Source organism: Penicillium bovifimosum (genome assembly GCF_028826915.1).
Source record: "Penicillium bovifimosum strain IBT 22155 chromosome Unknown utg000008l_segment0_segment0, whole genome shotgun sequence".
Taxonomy (NCBI): domain Eukaryota; kingdom Fungi; phylum Ascomycota; class Eurotiomycetes; order Eurotiales; family Aspergillaceae; genus Penicillium; species Penicillium bovifimosum.
Window position 1 is genome coordinate 321,896 of NW_026622717.1, and position 19,286 is coordinate 341,181.

General features: G+C 50.1%; 7 protein-coding genes across 7 annotated transcripts; 2 read left to right on the forward strand and 5 right to left on the reverse strand.

The window, feature by feature from the left end:
* Positions 1 to 867: 867 nt before the first annotated feature.
* Positions 868 to 2,654, reverse strand: N7515_009786 (amino acid permease GAP1; the record flags this gene model as incomplete). The annotated part of the gene is made up of 3 exons (XM_056670529.1): positions 868 to 1,930; positions 1,984 to 2,401; positions 2,462 to 2,654. The coding sequence occupies 3 exons, from the start codon at positions 2,652 to 2,654 to the stop codon at positions 868 to 870; spliced, it is 1,674 nt and encodes a 557-aa protein (XP_056516902.1).
* Positions 2,655 to 4,959: 2,305 nt separating this feature from the next.
* N7515_009787 (uncharacterized protein) lies at positions 4,960 to 5,259 on the reverse strand (the record flags this gene model as incomplete). Its single annotated transcript, XM_056670530.1, has 1 exon — positions 4,960 to 5,259. One exon carries the CDS (start codon positions 5,257 to 5,259, stop codon positions 4,960 to 4,962), a length of 300 nt encoding a protein of 99 aa, XP_056516903.1.
* A 1,501-nt stretch (positions 5,260 to 6,760) lies between these two features.
* Positions 6,761 to 7,423, reverse strand: N7515_009788 (RNA-binding protein LSM5; the record flags this gene model as incomplete). The annotated part of the gene is made up of 6 exons (XM_056670531.1): positions 6,761 to 6,799; positions 6,855 to 6,918; positions 7,107 to 7,134; positions 7,191 to 7,229; positions 7,290 to 7,346; positions 7,399 to 7,423. The coding sequence occupies 6 exons, from the start codon at positions 7,421 to 7,423 to the stop codon at positions 6,761 to 6,763; spliced, it is 252 nt and encodes an 83-aa protein (XP_056516904.1).
* A 376-nt stretch (positions 7,424 to 7,799) lies between these two features.
* Positions 7,800 to 11,671, forward strand: N7515_009789 (3'-5' exonuclease; the record flags this gene model as incomplete). Its single annotated transcript, XM_056670532.1, has 3 exons — positions 7,800 to 7,912; positions 7,968 to 11,440; positions 11,502 to 11,671. 3 exons carry the CDS (start codon positions 7,800 to 7,802, stop codon positions 11,669 to 11,671), a joined length of 3,756 nt encoding a protein of 1,251 aa, XP_056516905.1.
* A 374-nt stretch (positions 11,672 to 12,045) lies between these two features.
* On the reverse strand, positions 12,046 to 13,158 carry pex10 (ubiquitin-protein ligase peroxin 10; the record flags this gene model as incomplete). Its single annotated transcript, XM_056670533.1, has 1 exon — positions 12,046 to 13,158. The coding sequence occupies one exon, from the start codon at positions 13,156 to 13,158 to the stop codon at positions 12,046 to 12,048; it is 1,113 nt and encodes a 370-aa protein (XP_056516906.1).
* Positions 13,159 to 14,010: 852 nt separating this feature from the next.
* Positions 14,011 to 15,497, forward strand: N7515_009791 (EXS domain-containing protein; the record flags this gene model as incomplete). Its single annotated transcript, XM_056670534.1, has 5 exons — positions 14,011 to 14,095; positions 14,169 to 14,218; positions 14,288 to 14,973; positions 15,025 to 15,341; positions 15,424 to 15,497. 5 exons carry the CDS (start codon positions 14,011 to 14,013, stop codon positions 15,495 to 15,497), a joined length of 1,212 nt encoding a protein of 403 aa, XP_056516907.1.
* A 1,498-nt stretch (positions 15,498 to 16,995) lies between these two features.
* Positions 16,996 to 18,698, reverse strand: N7515_009792 (putative cyclopropane-fatty-acyl-phospholipid synthase; the record flags this gene model as incomplete). The annotated part of the gene is made up of 3 exons (XM_056670535.1): positions 18,570 to 18,698; positions 18,007 to 18,493; positions 16,996 to 17,954 (listed from the first exon to the last, which is right to left on the reverse strand). The coding sequence occupies exons 1-3, from the start codon at positions 18,675 to 18,677 to the stop codon at positions 16,996 to 16,998; spliced, it is 1,554 nt and encodes a 517-aa protein (XP_056516908.1). The 5' UTR covers positions 18,678 to 18,698.
* Positions 18,699 to 19,286: the final 588 nt, after the last annotated feature.

A 19,286-nucleotide genomic window follows, 5' to 3' on the forward strand; every position in this document is an offset into this window, starting at 1 on the left:
AGACACCAATGACGAAGCAGGGGACGATCACTTTGGAATGCGAGACCGGGAGAGGGTGCGCAGGCAGTTAAGCGCCGAGGTTGCGGGGATGTACTTGAGGCGGAAATGAGTGGAATCCAGAGCGAATGAATTGCGATGCGACGTGGTAAGAAGCTGGAGCTGGCAAGAAAAGAAAGACAACAATGGAAATAATGAGGATGAGGATTGTTGATGGATTTCCAGATCGCAGGCTTCGTCATGTGGCTCGTAATATTACGAGGATTTGGATACACCTGAAACTACAAATACCGGACAACATAGACCAAAAAGCCCTGTGATTCGGGTACAGCCTTTGTACAGCCTTTGTACAGCCTTAGCCTGGTTCTTATCCCCACTGTTTTTGAATCCACTGGCTATTTTTGGGCTGAAAATTACGAGAACCTTTAAACTCCCAAGTCCAGGGGCAAGTTCTGGTTTTGTACTGTGTAGTAGTTGGATACACTGGCTACGCTTAGAGGCTGCAGCAATACACATTCAGGTACAAGGAACTAGATGTGATACTATACCTTCAAGGCCACTGCAGCACCTTACTCCTGCGACGATGATCATGTCGGATCCTTGGGTCAAACGCCCCCACAGACGAAAAGCCGAGAGGACTGGAATGATAATCGCCATGGATATAAAGTGGTCTAGAAGTATCAAGAAAGGAGATTGCAGAAGTTATTGGAAAGTTTGAACTGGACATCCGTGTGATATTCATAGAATTGTGGTATCGTGATAATTGGCTAACTACCTCAGGCAAGATCTGGGTAAATGGCCAAGATGTAGGTACGGATTTCAAAGATTTAAAAGATGTAACATCTAGTTAGATAAAAGCAAAATAACACCTTAACAGAAGAACTTGTAGAACTTCTTCCACTTGGGCCATTGCTTCTGCTCAGCCCGTTCCTGCTCAATCATGTGCTGGAGATCCAGCTCACGGCGACCGGTCGCCAGGTCGACCTCGGATGTGCGGACAAACTTGGTCTTGTAAATGATCTTGTACACAACATAGCAAAGAACGACGATGGGAGCGGCCAAATACACCGAGAAGAAGTTGTAGACAAGGTCATTGGTGGACATCTCGGCGTAACCAACAGGGGCGAAACCGACCCAGAATTGCGCAATAAGCACAAGACAGTTGAAGATAAGACCGATCCATGATCCAATGACACCGGGTTGAGATTGGAACGCCAGCTCATCCAGGCTGTGGCCTTGTTTCTTCCAGGCGCGGCGGAAAAGGATGTGGGAACCACAGACGGAACCCCAAGTGAAGATGGAAGACAGTCCGGAGATGGCCATCATCCACTGGAAAGCGACAGTCTGAACGTCCGAGGCGGCGAGGTAGGAAAGCAGACCCAGGACAGATGCAACGATAATGGCGGGGAGGGGACGGCCCTTGCGATCGATATAGGCCAGGAACCTGGGAGCTTGCCCCTGCTCGGCAAGGGCAGCGAGGGTACGTGAAGATCCGTAGACAGAGGAGTTACCGACAGACAGGACCGCAATCATGATAACGACGTTCATGATGGAAGGCAGAACCTTGATGCCGGCGTTCTCGATGGCGATAACGAAGGGAGAGGCCTTGGCGTCGGCGGAGGAGGAACCGCTAAGGAGTTTCTCGTTGTCATATGCCACCAGCATACCGACGATGGTGAGGGAAACGACGTAGAAGAGAGCAATACGCCAGAATACCTGCTTGATGGCGGTGGGGAGGGACTTGCGGGGGTTGGTCGTCTCGGCGGCGGCCAGACCAACAAGCTCAGTTCCGGCGAATGCAAATGCGGCATTGACAAACACACTGCAGAGACCCTTGAAGCCATTGTGGAAGGCACCAGGGTTGTACCAGTACTTGGCGCCAATGTAACCACCTTCGGGGCCGCCACCGCAGTTGAGAATGATTCCAAGGATGCTAAGGCCAGTCAGTTGCATGCTCAATTACTGGCAGAGAACGGGGTCACTCACATGAAACCAATGACAGCAACAACCTTGATAATAGAGAAAACAAACTCAGCTTCACCGTATCCCCGTACTCCAAACATGTTGATAGACACAATCAACACCCAGAAGAGAGTCACCCAAGCAGCGTTGTTGATAGACGAGTTCCAGTAATCAACTGTGATAGACGCTGCGACGATTTCTAAAGGTAACACAATGAGCCACTGGAGTGCGTAGTTCCAGCCCATAGCAAAACCCCAAGCAGGATCGATGAAACGGGTCGAGTAGTGGGCAAATGAACCAGCGACGGGGAAGAGAACGGCCATTTCACCCAAAGCGTGAACCGTACAGTAAAGCATGCATCCAATCAAAATATAGGCGATGAGCACCGAGGCTGGCCCACCAGCTGCCAAAACTGATCCAGAACCAACAAAGAGACCAGTACCTGAAGGATGTTAGTAACCTATAGTCAATGTGACAGGCTATGCAGCTTCGAAGTACATACCAATCGAACCACCAATAGCAATCATCTGCAAGTGGCGACCCTTCAAGCGACGCTGCAAAGGAGAGTGTGCAGTGTTATGCGCAGCAGTCTCGGCGTCGAAACCAGAGCCATCGGCTCCAACATGGCCTCCAACGCGACCAGTGACGGTATGGTTTGGATCTCTCTTGAAGCTGTCCCAAATTCGCTGACCCATGGATCCTCGGGTGGCAGATGAATCGCCATAGGCCGGGGGGCGTCGGCCGTAGCCTGCACGGTAGGCTCCTCAAATTTCTTCTCCTCCATGGCGAGTATGTGAATAGATCTCCAATAAAGGTAAACTGTAGAACGATGCAAGAAATGAATTACTTGAACCTTCGGCCGGTTCAAGGATCTCAAGTGAAAGATCAAGAAAGAGGAAAGGATGTGCAAGCGTACTTAAAGACCGCTTGGTGACAATGGTGAGGAGAAGAGGGGGATGCAAGCAAACAGATAGCAGGGGGTGCATAGGGTATAAATAAGAGATAATGGCGACGCAACCTACGAGTTAACGGTCCTTCCTTTTCTGATAATCCAATCAGTCACCACCAAATCCTCTCTGCTTTCATGCGCTTAGACCAAGGAATCAGTTAGACTTTGCCACTAAGTACAGTTCAAACTCCAATCTTCTGGAATAACCTTGGCCCTTGGCACCAGGAACGCCCCCCGAAATCCTAATGTAGGAGATTTAATCTTTCTTCGGGAAGGATTTATTAACAAGAATTCTCACACAGTACAGTAGGAGAGAATCTGAAACGTGCTTCTCGCGTCTACGCGTGTTACACTAATGCCATGCAGACTCGTGGAAAGGGCTGCTGCAACCGGTCAGCCTTGTGTCAGTGTACATCAACAATGTCGAGCTTTGACCGGGAGATAAGCCCTTGAGAGCAACGTTTACGGTCCACGGATGCTTCACCTTAGTTCATTATTGTTTGAATTATAAAATAAAATAAAATAAAAAGGATGGAACGAGATATTTTATCGTCTGGTTACTATCTAGGGGTGGAACCCTGTCTGGTAGACGCCACAACTTATCTCTCGCGTGATTTAGCCTACCATAAGGGGACGATCTGTCAGTCGTCTTTCTAGCTCGCAGAATCCTCCCAGCTACTTCTTAGACCGGCCTGGACAGACCTTATCTGAGTAGTCATGCTGACATCTCCAAGACGTAGCCCGTATTTCGGGCACTGAGTATGAAACCTTTTACTACTTGTTCCGTGGAAATTCTGCGGGAGGACAAAAAAGCCAAGCTTCTTGATCCTGAGACGGCAGGGACCCCAAATCCACTAAACCCTATCTGTCCATCTCTCCGCACTTTGCGATAGTCGATCTTTGCCATGTGCCCAATCAAGTGGGCCGAGGGAGATAAGAGTCCATCTTTCCCAAATCCGCAACACTCCTTTCACTGTGTTTCGTTCTAAAAAGAGTACGGAGTACCTATCGACATGCAGCTCTCAGCATGTATTTACATCGGGGAAAGCCTTCTTAATTGAATCCTGGACCCAGAAAAAAATGAAAATGAAAAAAAACAATAACCACTAGAATTATCCTACTTGGCAGTGGCCGGAAGGGTAAGTGATGACCTTCTCACCCCCTTGCCTATGGGAAGGCTTCCCGACGGACCCCGTTATGGTGGCATGTGCCATGGCCACACAAATAGTATGTGTGCAATGCCCATATGTCTAAGACCCCTACTGAGTAATTGAGGCTGGTTCCCCCATCCTTGGCAGCTGGGCTTCCCTGGTCACTTCCTCGGCACGGGCTCTTGGCCTCGATCTGTGGGAGAGGATGACAACACGACATGGCGGAAGTGGGAATAAGACCGTCCCCCTCAGCCCGCCGCTGATGCCTGACATGAGGAACGATAGGTTTTATTTTCGCGCATATGGCACCATGGTACATTTGGGCGTTTTCGGGGCGATGGTATTGTGTATCGAGCGTTGCTGGTGGCGGTCTACCATTGATATGCATGGAAGCACGGGAGAAGCATAACCAGATAGCTAAACAGGATGGGCGGACGAGTATCACTGATGTACTAGTGATTGGTCCGTCGTCGGCGCTTTAAGCGACGTCCCTCGTATTCTATGCTGGGCAACGTGCAGAACGAAGCGATTCAGAACGTCTGGTAGGTGCAGGATTATGACCTCGCATCCATGGATTCTGTGTGGTCTGAGATTAGACTTCCATAAAGTTGGATTCGGCAATCTCCGTCCAAGAAGGCATCCATCAATTTCCCAGGTTGCCAATCGATCCTGAGATCTCGGGTGTTTGCTCAATAAGCGCATGACAGTTCATCTTGAGTAAAAGACGCCCACGGCGCGAAATCGGATTCCAATAACGGGCCGCCCAGTCTTATCTTTAATCAACATCTAGTTAGTATCCACTGCGTGTCCGCACCCTGGGCCAGGTCTACATATCACCAGTTTCTCAGATAGGACATCGCGCGATCACTTAGACCACCTGAAATGGTCCATGCGCCGTAGTCAGGGAATGAAGGGGGCGAAAAACAAAAGACGCATCAAGGTTCTCGGTCTTGAGCTGAATGCAGTGCTTGACTGGCAGCCACACAAGCCGCAAGCCTCGCCCAGCTGGGAGATCCACAGTAGCCACCTCTTACTGGCCTGGTGGCCACGCTCTTTTGCGCCATAGATAGCCACGGTGACATCGGGCTGGGTTGGCATAAGCTCGGGTGATTTGGCGCCAAGGCCGACCTTCGTTGAAGCAAGGCCAACTGCGTCCGAGTTTGGTCCGCTGAGATCTTTCGATCTGATAGCTGCGTACATCATCTAGGAGCCACGGTACCAGAAACTTGACTTGTCCATATTTGATCCCGAGACTTTTTACCCCGCAAATTACTATAAGAAATCATCGCCCCCATCCCTTCTCCCGACAACTCGAGGTTACTCAAGCCGATGAGACTCTCCCGAAATCAATACGGTCCAATGACAGCCACACTTGGCTTGGAGATGAGCTTCACGCCACTGCCATGAATCTTCCTGGTCCGCATTACTCAGGCTGACAAACATGAAGTTCATGTCTCCGAAGTCCTCTGTCATTGTTAGATATGGCTTCGTTTTGATTGACCCCTCGGCATGTTCGGGGGAACTCCCCGATTAGGCCCAGCAAGCTATCAGTATCACATGGGCTGTCTCACTCCAAGACAAGGCCTAACAAGAGCTACCTATTTCGAACATGAGTACGGAGTACAGAATAGAAATAAGAACACGAACGACACCATTTCTACACGTCGAATTGAACCCTGTAATTAGGTGCATATAAATTGCGGGGGTTACAATCTGTTAGGTAACAGGTTCCACCGAGTCAGTTTTCGAGTCTGGGGAAATTGTCACAGAAACGGCAATGATGCTCATGCCAATTCGGGAAGGTCTCTAAATCCGGGGTAATACAAATTGAGTTCGACGTTTCTTGATCTCCAGACTCCACGATAGTACTCGGAAAATACCCTCTCACTGGATATAGCCTGTCCTTGATTACGGATGTCCTTCTATCATGTTCTACCGAGCTTGAGCCACGGCTTTCCCAAATCACGTTGTTCTAGTTGGCTAATGATAGCTCCATATTGTCATTTATCGTTACATACTTGGTAGTTAGCGGTCAACGAATTTAGTCTGTAGCTATGCATATGTGGGGCAATGAGGCAATTTGGACCTCATGTTGTCTGTATGATGCCTGCGGCGAAGAATTGTCTGGTTATCACTGGCTTTCTTTCGTATTGCTTTGATTCAATTGCGAGAGAATGATTCTGGTCCTTGTCGATAGCCGGCTGTAAACTGTAAATAGCGCGCCATGGCCGGAATTAGCCGTTGATAGCCTGGTCGTATGTAGACAGGTTTGTGGTTCGAGGGCCTAGGTATCTTGGCCCGCGGGGTGTCTTATATGGATTACGGTGTAGTACTACATGCGGCTAAGTGTACACATGACTAGGCGGTTCATGCATGCTATATCCGGGTCTCATTAAAAGCTGCAGCTAACTAGTCACTGCCCGTGAGCAGAGTCAGCGAAGAGGTCTATTGTGGCTGGCAATACACATTCCGCCCGTAGATATCATGATCTCCCCTTGGGTGGCGCATTGGCAACATCGGCTCCTGGTCTCTTCAACTAGTGAGGCACATGCTACCTAGGTCTCGTAGAAACGATCTCCACCCAAAAGCATGAGTGGTATGGAATTTCATTCATTTGGCGATTTGCTCTGTCTCATCGCATTTCGGTATCGTAAAAACACAATTGTCTCTTTCGTTATGGGTAGAAATAAGTATCCCAGGCTCATGAGCTTGCCACGGGGCCTTCGCCACCGGGAATCAACTGAATAAACCAGTTAGTCAAGGACCGCATGCTCGTCAAGTTAAGTCGCTCTCACCATGCAAATGTTATTGCCGTTCAACAGGAGCTTCGGGAGCTTGATCTGGGCGCCATTGTAGTCGCTGGGAGGAGGTCAGTAGACATAAAGACCGACAGAGTCACCAGAAAGTGTGGCAATGAGTAGACAGAAAACAGACGCTTTGGCAGGTCCAGGTGAGAACCACTGCCAAGAGGCGTGGGTGCCAGGGAGTTGAGGCCCGCTCATGGGGAAACGGGGCGGTCAAAAGAGATGAACAATCAAAGTACGTACAATTCTGTCACGTCTTCCATGACCATGTCTGATTCGAGTGTTAGTGGCTGGCAAGATTCATACTGTTCACGCAGTAATACTCACTGACGTAGTCGTCAAATCCAAGCAAGGTTCCGGAGAATTCTTTATAAGGATTAGTGCGTGTTCAGACTTCGAAGCTGAACAATTTGGCCTGTAACTGACCTTTGTCACCTTTCATGACTACCCAGATCCGGGAGCCAACACACTTATCAATGAGCTCTATCAAATGAGTTAGCGGGGTCCTGGCGTTCGAGAGCTATTGGATACCGACCAAGGGGAAGAAGTTGAGAAGCCATAATGCTAAAGGACAGATGCCAGAAGTAGTTGCGATCGTATTTTTGATTTATCTTTGGAAACGCAGACAACGGTGTTCAAGTAGTCTATGTTCGCAAGATTGATATAGAAAAGGACGAGATCGTTTGTCGGTCGGCATCTCTGATGATCCGGCCCGGTGGATTAGTCCATATTCAGCTTAGCTCAATTTTCGAAGTTTAGTGTGCTCCTCGAGCTCCGCAACATGGAATGTGTTCCTGCTCCCGATTGATAACTACTTTCTCTATTTGCTGTACAATCGACTCTCCATGGGTCGAGCTGCTGTCTGTTGTCCACCGAACTCCTCGAATTTGACTGTTGCGTCGGGTCCAAGCTGCTCAACTATGATTGAGACGCAGTATGCCATCGCGGCCACATCTTCTAGCATGTCGGAAGATTCGATTCCCGATCACGAGTAATTCGGGTACATCCATCACCTACAAGGCACAGCGAACGGATGCATCTGAATGGTGGTGAGTCCACTCCGTTTTCTTCTGATTCGACCACTCTTCTCTAATCAAAGCACAGTGGCGCCCATTCTTGCACACGATTCAGCCCACAGCTCCGATGCGCCTCTTCACCGAGGGCAATTTCCTCTTATTCCAGGCCATCTGTTGCTCAGTCAAAGCGACACTTTTCTAACACCACTCGCAAAGATGGCAGCATCTGGGATGAAGATGATGACGAACTCCCCGAGCCACCTCCTGCGCGGCGCACTCCTAGCCGGCCGATTCGTGCCCGCCCCACCGTCCACAAAGATGTGAGCGACTTGGTTCGAGCTAGAGTAGATGGATCAGCTCGACGCTCTCAACGCAAAGATATCGAGAAACAATTCAATTTACTTGTGTCATATCAGGTTATGGTTGGGAGTTTCATTCAGTTGAAGTATCAACACCTCGACGATAAGCTTTCCGAACTCATAGATGTCAACAAAGGCCTACAGGCTGAATGGAAATCCCTCTCGGTCACCTTCCAAAAGCGAATTAGTGACGCGATGTCACGGATCACAAAGAAGGTCCTCCAAGCAGAAAGGACAACTCATGGATATGTGGATGAATGGGCAATGTTGTCAACCCGTATCGAATCGCGGTACATTGAGATGATTGCGGATACCAGGGATCAAGTTCTTCAAGCGGAGAAGACCACTCAAAAGTACGCCCAAGAGGTGACCCGCCTGTCGTCTTCCATACTAGGATTAAACCGGATCCAAGCTGCTGTCACGGAGTCAGAGGAAGTTTGTCGACTCATTGATCATGACTTCTGCCGCACTGTTTTCTATATGATACCAGAATGGAAAAGCAAGCTGAAAAGATTTGACCAGAACATCCGTCAGTGGCGAAAGCCTGTCCGCGCGGCTCGGATCAAACATTTGTCAGAACAAGTTCATTGTTCTGAGCGATCAATATCTCGGCTACGGGAGACCCTCAACAACGAGTATCGAGCGCGGAAGGCTGCAAGAGACCGCATTGATCGAGTGCTTGCCCAAGGTGACCTTGTTCATAAGACGTATAGCCAATTGAAAGCGTCACATCAAAGAATAACATTCAGTACTATCTGCAGACTTTGTGGGGAACTCTCACGCAGCGAAAATATTCGCCCACTTGATCAACACAGATTTCTTGAATTTGCGAGCGTCATCGCTGATGGCCGAAACGTCCTTCACAGTCGTCTGCATGCCTATCGTTCGAATTGGCTCCAAAATCAATGGGATGCTCATCCACTCCGGCAAAGTCAAGCATGGGACCTGCGGGGCATCACGAATGCAATAGCGAGAGAAGTTGGTGATCTCGGCAGCCATAATGTCATGAATCAAATTGCACTGGCTTCTCCAAATAAGATAGGGTTCATTCGGAGAAACACACTTCAGCTATCTCACTCTTTATATTCAGTGTACCGCCCTATTTGGAAGCAGAGACCAGCACGCAGCCCTGAGCTACCTATCTACTGGCGACAGTTGGATGTATTGGGGCCATTTCAAATCGTTAATTTTGCCTCGTGGCGGATTGGGGAGGAAGCTATGTATCTACTCAACACCCTCAAGGGACGAGGTGGGGATTTGTGGTCCTGGGTGCCTTCAACAACCCTGACACATACTATGGACAAGTTACATCAATGGTGCGCTACCGATCACGATCATCGCTCTGAGTTTCGAAGAGAGTTCACCAATTATCGACACTTGAATTGGTTGCGCCTCCGATCGGAGACCACTCTACATTCAATGGGTGAACCTGTCTATCTTGCCGGAAAGTTCGAAGTCCGGAATCCATTGAGCCAGGATGCTCGGCGCTTCGGGGAATGGACCAGGACAATGGGCGAGCTCATTACTGATGGATATGTCGCCCAGCTTGCCATGATCACGACGCCAGAGCAGTGGAATGAAATCTATCGCAAGCTTGAGCTGCTTGCCACGACTAAAAGCCGGGTTGAGAATTTGGGTTCTTCAAAGGCGTGGCGCAAGCGAAAGAAGGGACGACGAGAACCTGGGTCTCCTGGAGTAGCTCCTGTGAGCCAACCTTCGCGGGGCTCCGCAGAAGTAACCTCAAGGCGTCCGTGGGGACTTCCCCCACCTCCACTTGAATCCTCACCTGAGCAGCCTGCTGACACTGCAAGTATGTTACCAAAGCTGGGGGCTAGAGAGCGATCATCTACTCTGGCCACTAACAATGGCAGCCAAGAAGAGAGTCACCTTCAACACAAGCCATCAACCACCGCCTGGAAAAAGGCGAGGAAGTTCGCGAATGGACACCAGCCCGAGTCCAATTTCTTCTCAGGGAACCCCACTACCAACCAGGATGGCCACGGGCATAGCCGGACTGTGTTCACACCACGAGCCGCACCCTGGGCGACAACGAGGAGATTCTCGAATGAGCACCACCCTGAGTCCAGCCCATCTCCTATCAAGCCTACCGGCCAAAAGTATAAACCCCTGGCGAGTCAAGCAGATTCCATCAACCCACATGGTGTAGCCCAACAGGTTCAGCGAGTTTTGTCTCCAACGGTGACGCGATACCGCGATCAGAGCGACTCTTTGGGTGCGGCATCCAAGAAGAAGGAACTTGCCGAGCAGGCCTTCGACTTCCTATTCGCCAAAGGTCCACCACACACAATTCCGAAAGTGTCGAGCGGTTACCGCCGCCGCCTAGGTAGAATACGCAACAAATCCCACGTCGCAGCAACGCGACTGCGAAAGCATTCTTTGACACCAGGCGGAAATGTGACCAGAGAATACAGCACCAGTGTCAGTGTTTACGAGACAAAGTCACAAAGCGAGAGTGCCAATGATGATTCTCTGCGTGAACGGCCACTTGAGCATGATATGTCCTCGTTCTCAAACGCCGAGAATGGACACCGCCGAGGATTTAGTGAAGCGAACTTCCCCCCGGATGAGGCGGTTCCACCTGCCGAGATTGAACCAAATGCCGACAATCTCACAATGCCCCAATTCTGGACCCATAGCTCACAACAAAGTCCCAATGGCCAGAAGCCCATCGTGCATTATTGCCGGACCCTTCAAAGCACGGAGCAAACCATGCAACACTTCCTCGAAAGCAAAGTAATTGGATTCGACTTGGAATGGAAGGCACAAGCATCAGGCTCCGACAGCGTCCAGAGCAATGTTTCGCTGATTCAGATCGCAAACGAGGAGCGTATCGCCCTCTTCCAAGTCGCGCTCTTCAAGCCTGCTCGCTCCCTGGAAGATTTGGTGTCCCCATCATTGAAGCGCCTAATCGAGTCTCCCGATGTCATAAAGGTGGGCGTAGCAATCAAAGCAGACTGCACGCGCCTGCGCAAGTATCTCGGCATCGATGCACGCGCTACCTTCGAGCTCAGCCATTTGTTCAAACTGGTGAAGTACGGCAGAGACAACCCCAAATTGGTGAACAAAAGGGGCGTCAATCTCAGCGATCAAATGAGGGAACATTTCGGTCTTCCTCTTGAGAAAAGTGACGATGTACGCTGCGGCGATTGGTCCCGGGCATTGAACTATCGTCAAGTTCAATGTGAGTATTTGCAAGTCTGTGCACTTTCGTTGATTCAGTGCTGATTTCTCTATCATTCTAGATGCCGCTACTGACCCGTATGCCTGCCTTCGTCTGTTCCATATCATGGAGGCAAAGAGACTAGCCATTGATCCTACGCCACCTCGTCCTGCATATGCTGAACTTAATCAGCCCATTATCCTTCCGCTTGGCCAGAAGGTCATCGAAGATGAAAAGGAGCCGCTGATCTGACCGTGATGTTTATAGCCATTCAATATCGTGTTTTGGTCTTCTAAATACCCCACTCATTATTTTGCAAACGTTTCGATGCATTTGTTGTGACTTCTCTCATTATCACGGAGTCTTTTTGCGTTTCAATCCTCTCTTCTTTCCATTCCTACTCGGCGTGCATTTTGTTTTGTTGTGATCTCATCTGTACAAAATACTGGAGGTGCATGTCAACCCAAAATCACGTACGAAAATATAGAATACATGTACGCATTGAGTAAAAACGATAGGGTATATATATTCATCCAAATAACTGTGTACACATGTCTCGGCCGCGTACCTAAATCCTGAGATGGTGACTAGGAAAGCACTGGCCTTACACTAGGAAAGCACTGGCCTTACCCCCGCAGAGGAAGCACCTTCGAGAGCAAGACCTCTTGTCGACAGAGCGGACACTCGGGCTTCTCACCCACCCAATCCCGAACACAAATCCAGCAAAAGACATGTCCACAAGTAGTCAGACTAGGGTCCTTGAACGATTCCAGACACAACGTGCACTTTCGCTGTTGACCCTCGGGGATCCACGAGACAGCACTAGGATCTTCCTCAAGATCATATAAAGGAACAGAAGCAGGCAGAAGGGGAATCGCAGACGGATTTTGGATCGAGGAAAGAAGGGCACCACCATGCGAAGATTCACCAGTTCCAGACGGGTCTTCATCTTCATTCGCGCTCATTTTACGAATGTGCAGGAAACTTTGCACGGCAATCTGGAGAACAAGCAACACACCGAGAACCTCGTACCCGATGCGCTGCTCATTGTCTTCAATCTTCTTCGTGAAAACATATCGCAATCGCCAGATCCGCTTGGCGAGATGATAGTATGAGCCCGTGAAATAGAAGGTCGCAATGCTCAGCGCATAGATAGGTGACAAGGAAGTAATAGAGTCCAGGTGTTCAAGGAGATACTGCTGGATGCGCAGTTTAGTGAAGAACGGACGTGGCGTCGTTGAGAACTGCGGCTTCTCGAGCAGATTAGCCTGCTGTGCAGCTCGCATCTTTTCTTTGGCAATAATTCGCTCCAGCTTGCTGCGGATCTTGTGGCGCAGTGCGGGCAAGATCCGCTGCAGAGCCCATGGGACCAGGATGCTACTTAGGATGTAGCCCACGCGACGGCCTATGGAAGGTAATTGGAGGGTGTCATCTTCTAGCTGGACGAGGTCGCAGTATTCCTCGCCCAGGGTGCGGTTGCCAATGGCTGTTGTCAGGGTGAAGTAGAGGAGCTCGGTCAGATGCTTGATGGCGTCGGAGTGGGTGTGGGCGAATCGGGCGCCACGGAGAGCCCGGACGATGCCTTGGGATTGTTGAATTAGGGTTCCTGTGAGGTAGACATCCTTTTCATGCGACCGGATGATGTCTGGTGAGGTTGCGAAGGGGTAGAAGTGTGATGTCGGTGAGCCGAGGGCTGCGTTCGGAGTTGGTAGAGGAGGGTGGGAGTCGTCGTCCGCCATGATGGGATTGTTAGGTGTGCGATATGGGGTATAATGCTGGAATATGACCGTGGAAATTATTTGCAGACTTGATGCATCCTCCAAGACAAGTCACAGACTCAATTCACCCCAGCTTTCTGTGACCGTGTGGAGATCGCAGTTCCCCGGAGTCGTTGTTGCCTCGGTATACATGGGTCATGTGACTTTGGTGCCGGCTTGGAGCTCACGTGACAGGGACACAACCATATCCGTCATCAGTGTACCAAAATTACGATACAAATAATGCAAGCGGCCCACTTGCGGTACTTCAGCGGTACCGGTAGCGGTACCGGTAGTGGTACCGGTACCTCTCAGATTGTGGAGGTTTGCAGTGGCTGAAAGTATCTTTGACTTACGTCAGTTGTACCCCCCTTTTTTTTTTTTTTTCTTTTTCTTTGCCAAGGTTCCTTGCAGTTCCAGACTTTCAAAGCCCTTCAAGGGTATGAGGTTGGGGAAAGATGACGGCTGAAATAAAGATTGAAAAAGACCATGTCGAGTAATTTTATTTCTACTAATACCTTGTACGTCGCCATTGTCTAAACACAGCACGACCTTCCCTTGACAAAGATCATCGTCTCCTTAAGATGTGCTTCTAATAATACCCAATTCGACATACTTGTGGAGTTCCAGACCGGACTGTGACTAGTCAGGACCAGTCCACACACGCGTATCGTCCCCTCCGCTTATTAAACTGTCCTGAAAGCGGCTTCACCAAAAGTCTCTTGGATGTCGACTCACCTCTAGTCATTCTTTTTTCGGGTATTCTATATCCCCACGGGGTCTGTGATTCTTATACATCTCTCCCCCCCCCCCCCCCCCCTGATCAATGGAATAATGGCTGTGGATCAACATGCTCAATTGGACACCTTTGGGTTGATCTTCCCATTACCGCTTCGTATAGCTGCCATCTTGGTTGCTGGTAAGTGACGTTCCTATCTGCGAAGGGGAAGAATGGAGGCTCGAACAGCCAGGTTAACACAAGGGGGGAACAGGTTTCTGGGGATGGGGTATCAACCTTCAATACCTGGCAAAAGCCAACATCGTAAGTGAAACGCCCCTCACACGACCATTGTGTTCCCGAGTGCTAATCAGATCTTCTCTCTGCTCTCAGGACGTACCGGCGCTCGTCAAATATCCTGCCCGAACGAATAACTCGCAACGGCCGCACCACACTGCCGTCTACCGCCTGGCGACATGCTTCAGCATCCCACTTGCCCTATGGTGGTTAGTCTTCTGGATAGCCACCCACCGGTCTCCTGAATTGGTCGAGCGACTGGACTGGATACCCCAATCGGTCTACATTATCCTCCTGCTTATTCTGATCTGGCCCTTCAATCGCGCCTCCCGTGCGGGCCGAATCCGATTTCTCCTTACTTTCAAGCGCGTCCTCGTCGGAGGTCTCGCGGAGACCCAGGATGGCAAGTTTGGTGACATTCTGCTGGCAGATGCCCTAACTAGCTACGCAAAAGTGATCGGAGATCTGTACGTCAGCTTCTGCATGTTCTTCACCGATGGACTTGCCGCGACTTCTAAACCCAACCGGGCCTGCGGACACGAAATCGTCGTTCCAATCATCATGCTTGTTCCCAGCTTGATTCGTCTTCGCCAGTGTTTAACCGAGTACATTCGGGCTCGACGGACGGCTACGCGGAGAGAAACGCACAGAGGAAACCAACATTTGGCCAACGCTCTCAAGTATGCCTCGGCTTTCCCTGTCATTTGGATCTCCTGCAAAATGCGCAACTACAATCCGTTGGATTTCCGCGGTTATAGCGAGGTCAGCATGGTACGCCTTCTGTAAGATCTCACTTCTTGGCTATCATGTTATACTCCCCTAACCATCGACAGATTCATCGTGTCTTTCATCAACTCTGCCTACTCCTTCTGGTGGGATGTCGTCAAGGATTGGGATATGACTCTCTTCACCCAGCAGCGCCACCACCGCGACCATCCCTATGGCCTCCGCCGGCATCGCTACTTCACATCCGACAAGATCTACCACTACGTCATTATCGCTGATTTGGCACTTCGCTTCTCGTGGTTATGGCGCATCATCCCAGGCTTGGGCTGGGTAACAGAAACCGAGAGCGGGATCTGGCTGCTCATGGTCCTGGAAGTTGTACGACGATGGATGTGGGTTTTCTTCAGGACCGAAGCCGAGTGGAGTGAGTTCTTCCCCTGCACTTCTCAAGCCCGCGATTCTTCCTCTCTCTCCGAACACATCCACTAATGCATTCTGCGCAATAGTCCGAAACACCCACGGCCCTGGCCCAGACGACGTCCTCCTGGGAGAATACAACCACAAACTCGTCGCAGACTAAGCCACGAGTTATTCATATCCTTTTTTTCACATCTTTGATTCATACCCTCAAGCGACTCGGAACGAGAATGAGACCCAGAAAACAAACCCCTCTATCAACCCACGACGGTTGCTTCTTTTGGGCATATCTTGCTCCCTTCCCCCCTACACCTTCCACCCATGCATATCCCCCTCCCAATGCAAATGATAGAGCTGCGATGATTGAGGCCTGAGTTTGGCGCTTTCTCTTTTGTTTGGTCTTTCGCGTGTGAAATCACCGCACCTCCCCTGTACGCCTATTGATTTGTTCTGGTGGTTGCCTCCATTATTTATGTGCGTGAGAATCTCACGCAACGACTTTCTGGATTCCTTGAACTCGAATGCAGCCTATGACTTCGTGAGCGCGGTAGCGATCTCGAGCATAAATGTCCTTTTTTTCACCTTTTTCCTTCTCGGATTCTTGTATTCTCTTCTTTGTACCAATTATTCACCTAGGGTTTGCAACTCGGTCTTGCGTCTGCATCTACTCTGCTTTGTGTCTCACATATACCACTCATCTATCGGATCGTTCTCGACTTTCTGTACTGTTCTTTGTCCTGTTTTGTTCGGATATGTTGTAGAACCTGGCTGGGTTGGTGGTCTTAGGGCATCTTGTCATTTTGGGTCGAAGATAGATGTGCATTCCAATGAACTGGAGACTTGGATGTGGGCACTGGCTTCAAATTATGGCTTCAATGATGCTAGTTGGAATACAATTCTTTATCAACAATCATATTGAAGCTCTAGGGTTCTCGTCAGGTGCATCCTGACCTAGCACTGGCATCAACTCAGCTTCCGAGATGGGCAAAATATATGTTTCCGCAGGTGACGGGAGTTCATGGATCCACGATCCATGGAGATAGGTAGCTACCTTCTCCCGACCAGGCCTATTCAATGAATGGAAGTCATAATAGAAGGATTCCAAATTTCGAAGCTACCTGAGTCCTGAAGTATTTAGGAGAATACGGTATTCGGCCTCACTGTGCATCTTTTAGGGTGAGATCTGGAATACCGTATTCCTATTACTATGAGTATTCTTTGGGTATCCATAGGGTATTCCTGGGGCATTCCTACGCTACTCCCAGGTCTCAGACAAGAGGCTTGTCTAGATGAAATAGTCCATTGACTTCTAAAAACTAAATATCACACAGACTCATTGACTTCGTGCAAAGACCTCTCCATACCCAGGGAATAGAAACACAATAGATAACTACATTCGTAAGTACCAAGGTGGACCAGCCATTTAGGCCGTCCTATCCATGCTTCTCTTCTGTTGTCATCGCCATTTTCTTCCACCTCCACCTTCAACTCAACCACACCTCATGTCATGTCACTCATGTCGTACATGTTGGAACTTTTGATTTGTTTTACATTCGAACAACATCAAGGGTTTCCCTTCTGTATTTCATCATACTAATCCGAAGGAGGCAGATATGGACCGTCGGAGAAGCAGATGAGGGCTACCGCACCACAAGAATCCTTTACAGGTCCTTCTTGATGATGTGGGCCCGGGGAAGGGTGCCAGCGCGGTCGATGGCGCTCTGGCGGGCTCCAGCAAGACCATGCTGAGAAGGAATGCCTTCAATACGGTGAGTGGAGTTGATGTTCTTGACAAGGGTAAGCTGCCAGCAGGTGGCACCACCCTGGCGAGAGGTGATGGTGGAAGAAGCAAGGAAGTACTCCCAGATGCGGAACCAGCGCTTTCCGTACTTTGCCTCGACCTTGTCACGGTTGCCCATCCAGTTCCGGTACCAGCGCCAAAGGGTAGCAGAGTAGTGCACACCGATGGTGTCGACAGCCTTGATCTCGAAGCCGGCACCCTCGAGGCGGTCCACAACAAAGCCGAGAGGGGTACTGGCATCAGCACCGGGGAAGATGTACTTGTTCATGAAGAGACCCCAGATGAGGTCCTCGTACTGCCAGGACTTGCGGAGACCAGCAATCTGCAGGAAGAAAGTTCCGTTGTCGTCGAGCATATCGTAGACTTGAGACAAGAAAGAAGAGAAGTGACGGACACCGACGTGCTCGGCCATCTCCAGACAGGTGATGTGTTGGTAACCGCCTTCGACACGGGGAGCATCGCGGTAGTCACTGCAGATAATACGACTTTGGTCCTCCTCAATACCAGCCTTGCGAAGACCATTGTTACCCCAAGCAGTTTGGTTGCGACCAAGAGTGATACCGGTAACGTGGGCGCCGTAGTGAGCGGAAGCGTACTTGGCAAGGGTTCCCCAGCCGCAGCCAAGATCAAGGATCTTGTCACCGGGCTTGATACCGATCTTCTCGCAGACAATAGCGAGCTTGTTATCCTGGAGCTCCTCGAGGGTCTCCTCCTTGTTGATATCACTGATAATACCGGAGGTGTAGATCATGCGTGGGCCAAGGAACCAAGCGTAGAAGTCATCACCTCGGTCATAGTGATCACGGACCTGCTCCTCATCTGAAGGTGGGGTTAGAAATTTACCACAAAAGCTGCATAGAGACTTGCTTACCCTGAGAACGAGTGTGGAGAAGCATCTCGGGAATGAAACCAAACAGGAAGTGCTTGAAGAGACCAGTGGTGAACTTGAAGTTGGCCCAATCGTGACGGTACTCGAGGCACTCCAGAGCATCGCCCTTGAAGTCAACCTCGCCATTGAAGTACTTCTCGTAGAAAACCTCCATGGGGATCTTGCTCTTGCCACGGTAGGTAGCACGGTCATGCTCACTGTGGAACTGCAGGTAGTGCTCGACGGGGCGGCCACAGTACTTGGCCTTCTCAGTCTTGCGAGGAGATACAGCGGAGGAGATAGCCCAGAAGGCCACCAGAACGGGAAGGGAAGTGAAGATAGCAAAGAAGATGGTGGTGTAGAAACCTCCACCAACCTGGCGAGCCAGCCACCAAGGCACTATGATCAACAGGGCAATCATCAAGCCATTGGAGAAGCTGTCGCTGCCGGGAGAGTCGGCGGGGACCGGAGCATTCTTAATCGCCGGGTACTAGATAGCATTGATATCAGATTAGGTCTCGGAGTCATCTTACATCCCTCCCGGAGAGCTCTAACTGTGCACTTACCAGGGTAGTCGGGACACCGCAATCGAAGGCAGGCTTGGTCTGCTCGGGGGCAGCCGGAGTCTGGATGTATTCGAACTCCTCGGTGGAGTCCGGATGAATGGTCGTCATGGCGGCGAAGCGTCAATTGAGGCGAGTGGGAAGGGGAAAGGAGAGGCCACAGAGTAAATAAGACATGTGGGCAGTTCTAGGGGCGGTGTGGGCTAGAACCCAGGTACCTGGAAGTACCTGATTGGTACTTGGAGCTCTGTGGGCCGGCAAGCTGGGCAATTGGTACCTTCCAGGTACGGAGTACGTCGAGTTCAGTCTTTACCGCCTGTCCCTGGATCTCACTGATGTACGTCGTTTGCCATTTTAGGAATCAAGCTAGTGGTGAACTTTGAAGGTGATTTTGACTTATCGCTGTGATGCACATGAAATTCCTCGCAGCAAGTCTTGTGTCATCCAACGGCTAGCAATTAACAGAGCATCCACTTTTTCGTGGAGTTTGGTACTGCCTACGTGGTGATAGAAATACATGTGCGACCTCGCCTGGTTGACCCTCGGCAAGGGATCGTCAGGGTGGAGAACGGCCTGAAACAAGTATGATCTGCGGTTGAAACGGTACAAATTTCAGTTACAACTTACAAATACATGAGTGCATTAACAATTAACATAGTACTGGTATTGAATATTCAATAACGCCGGGATACCTTCGGCTTGCCGCAGCCTGTCAAAAAA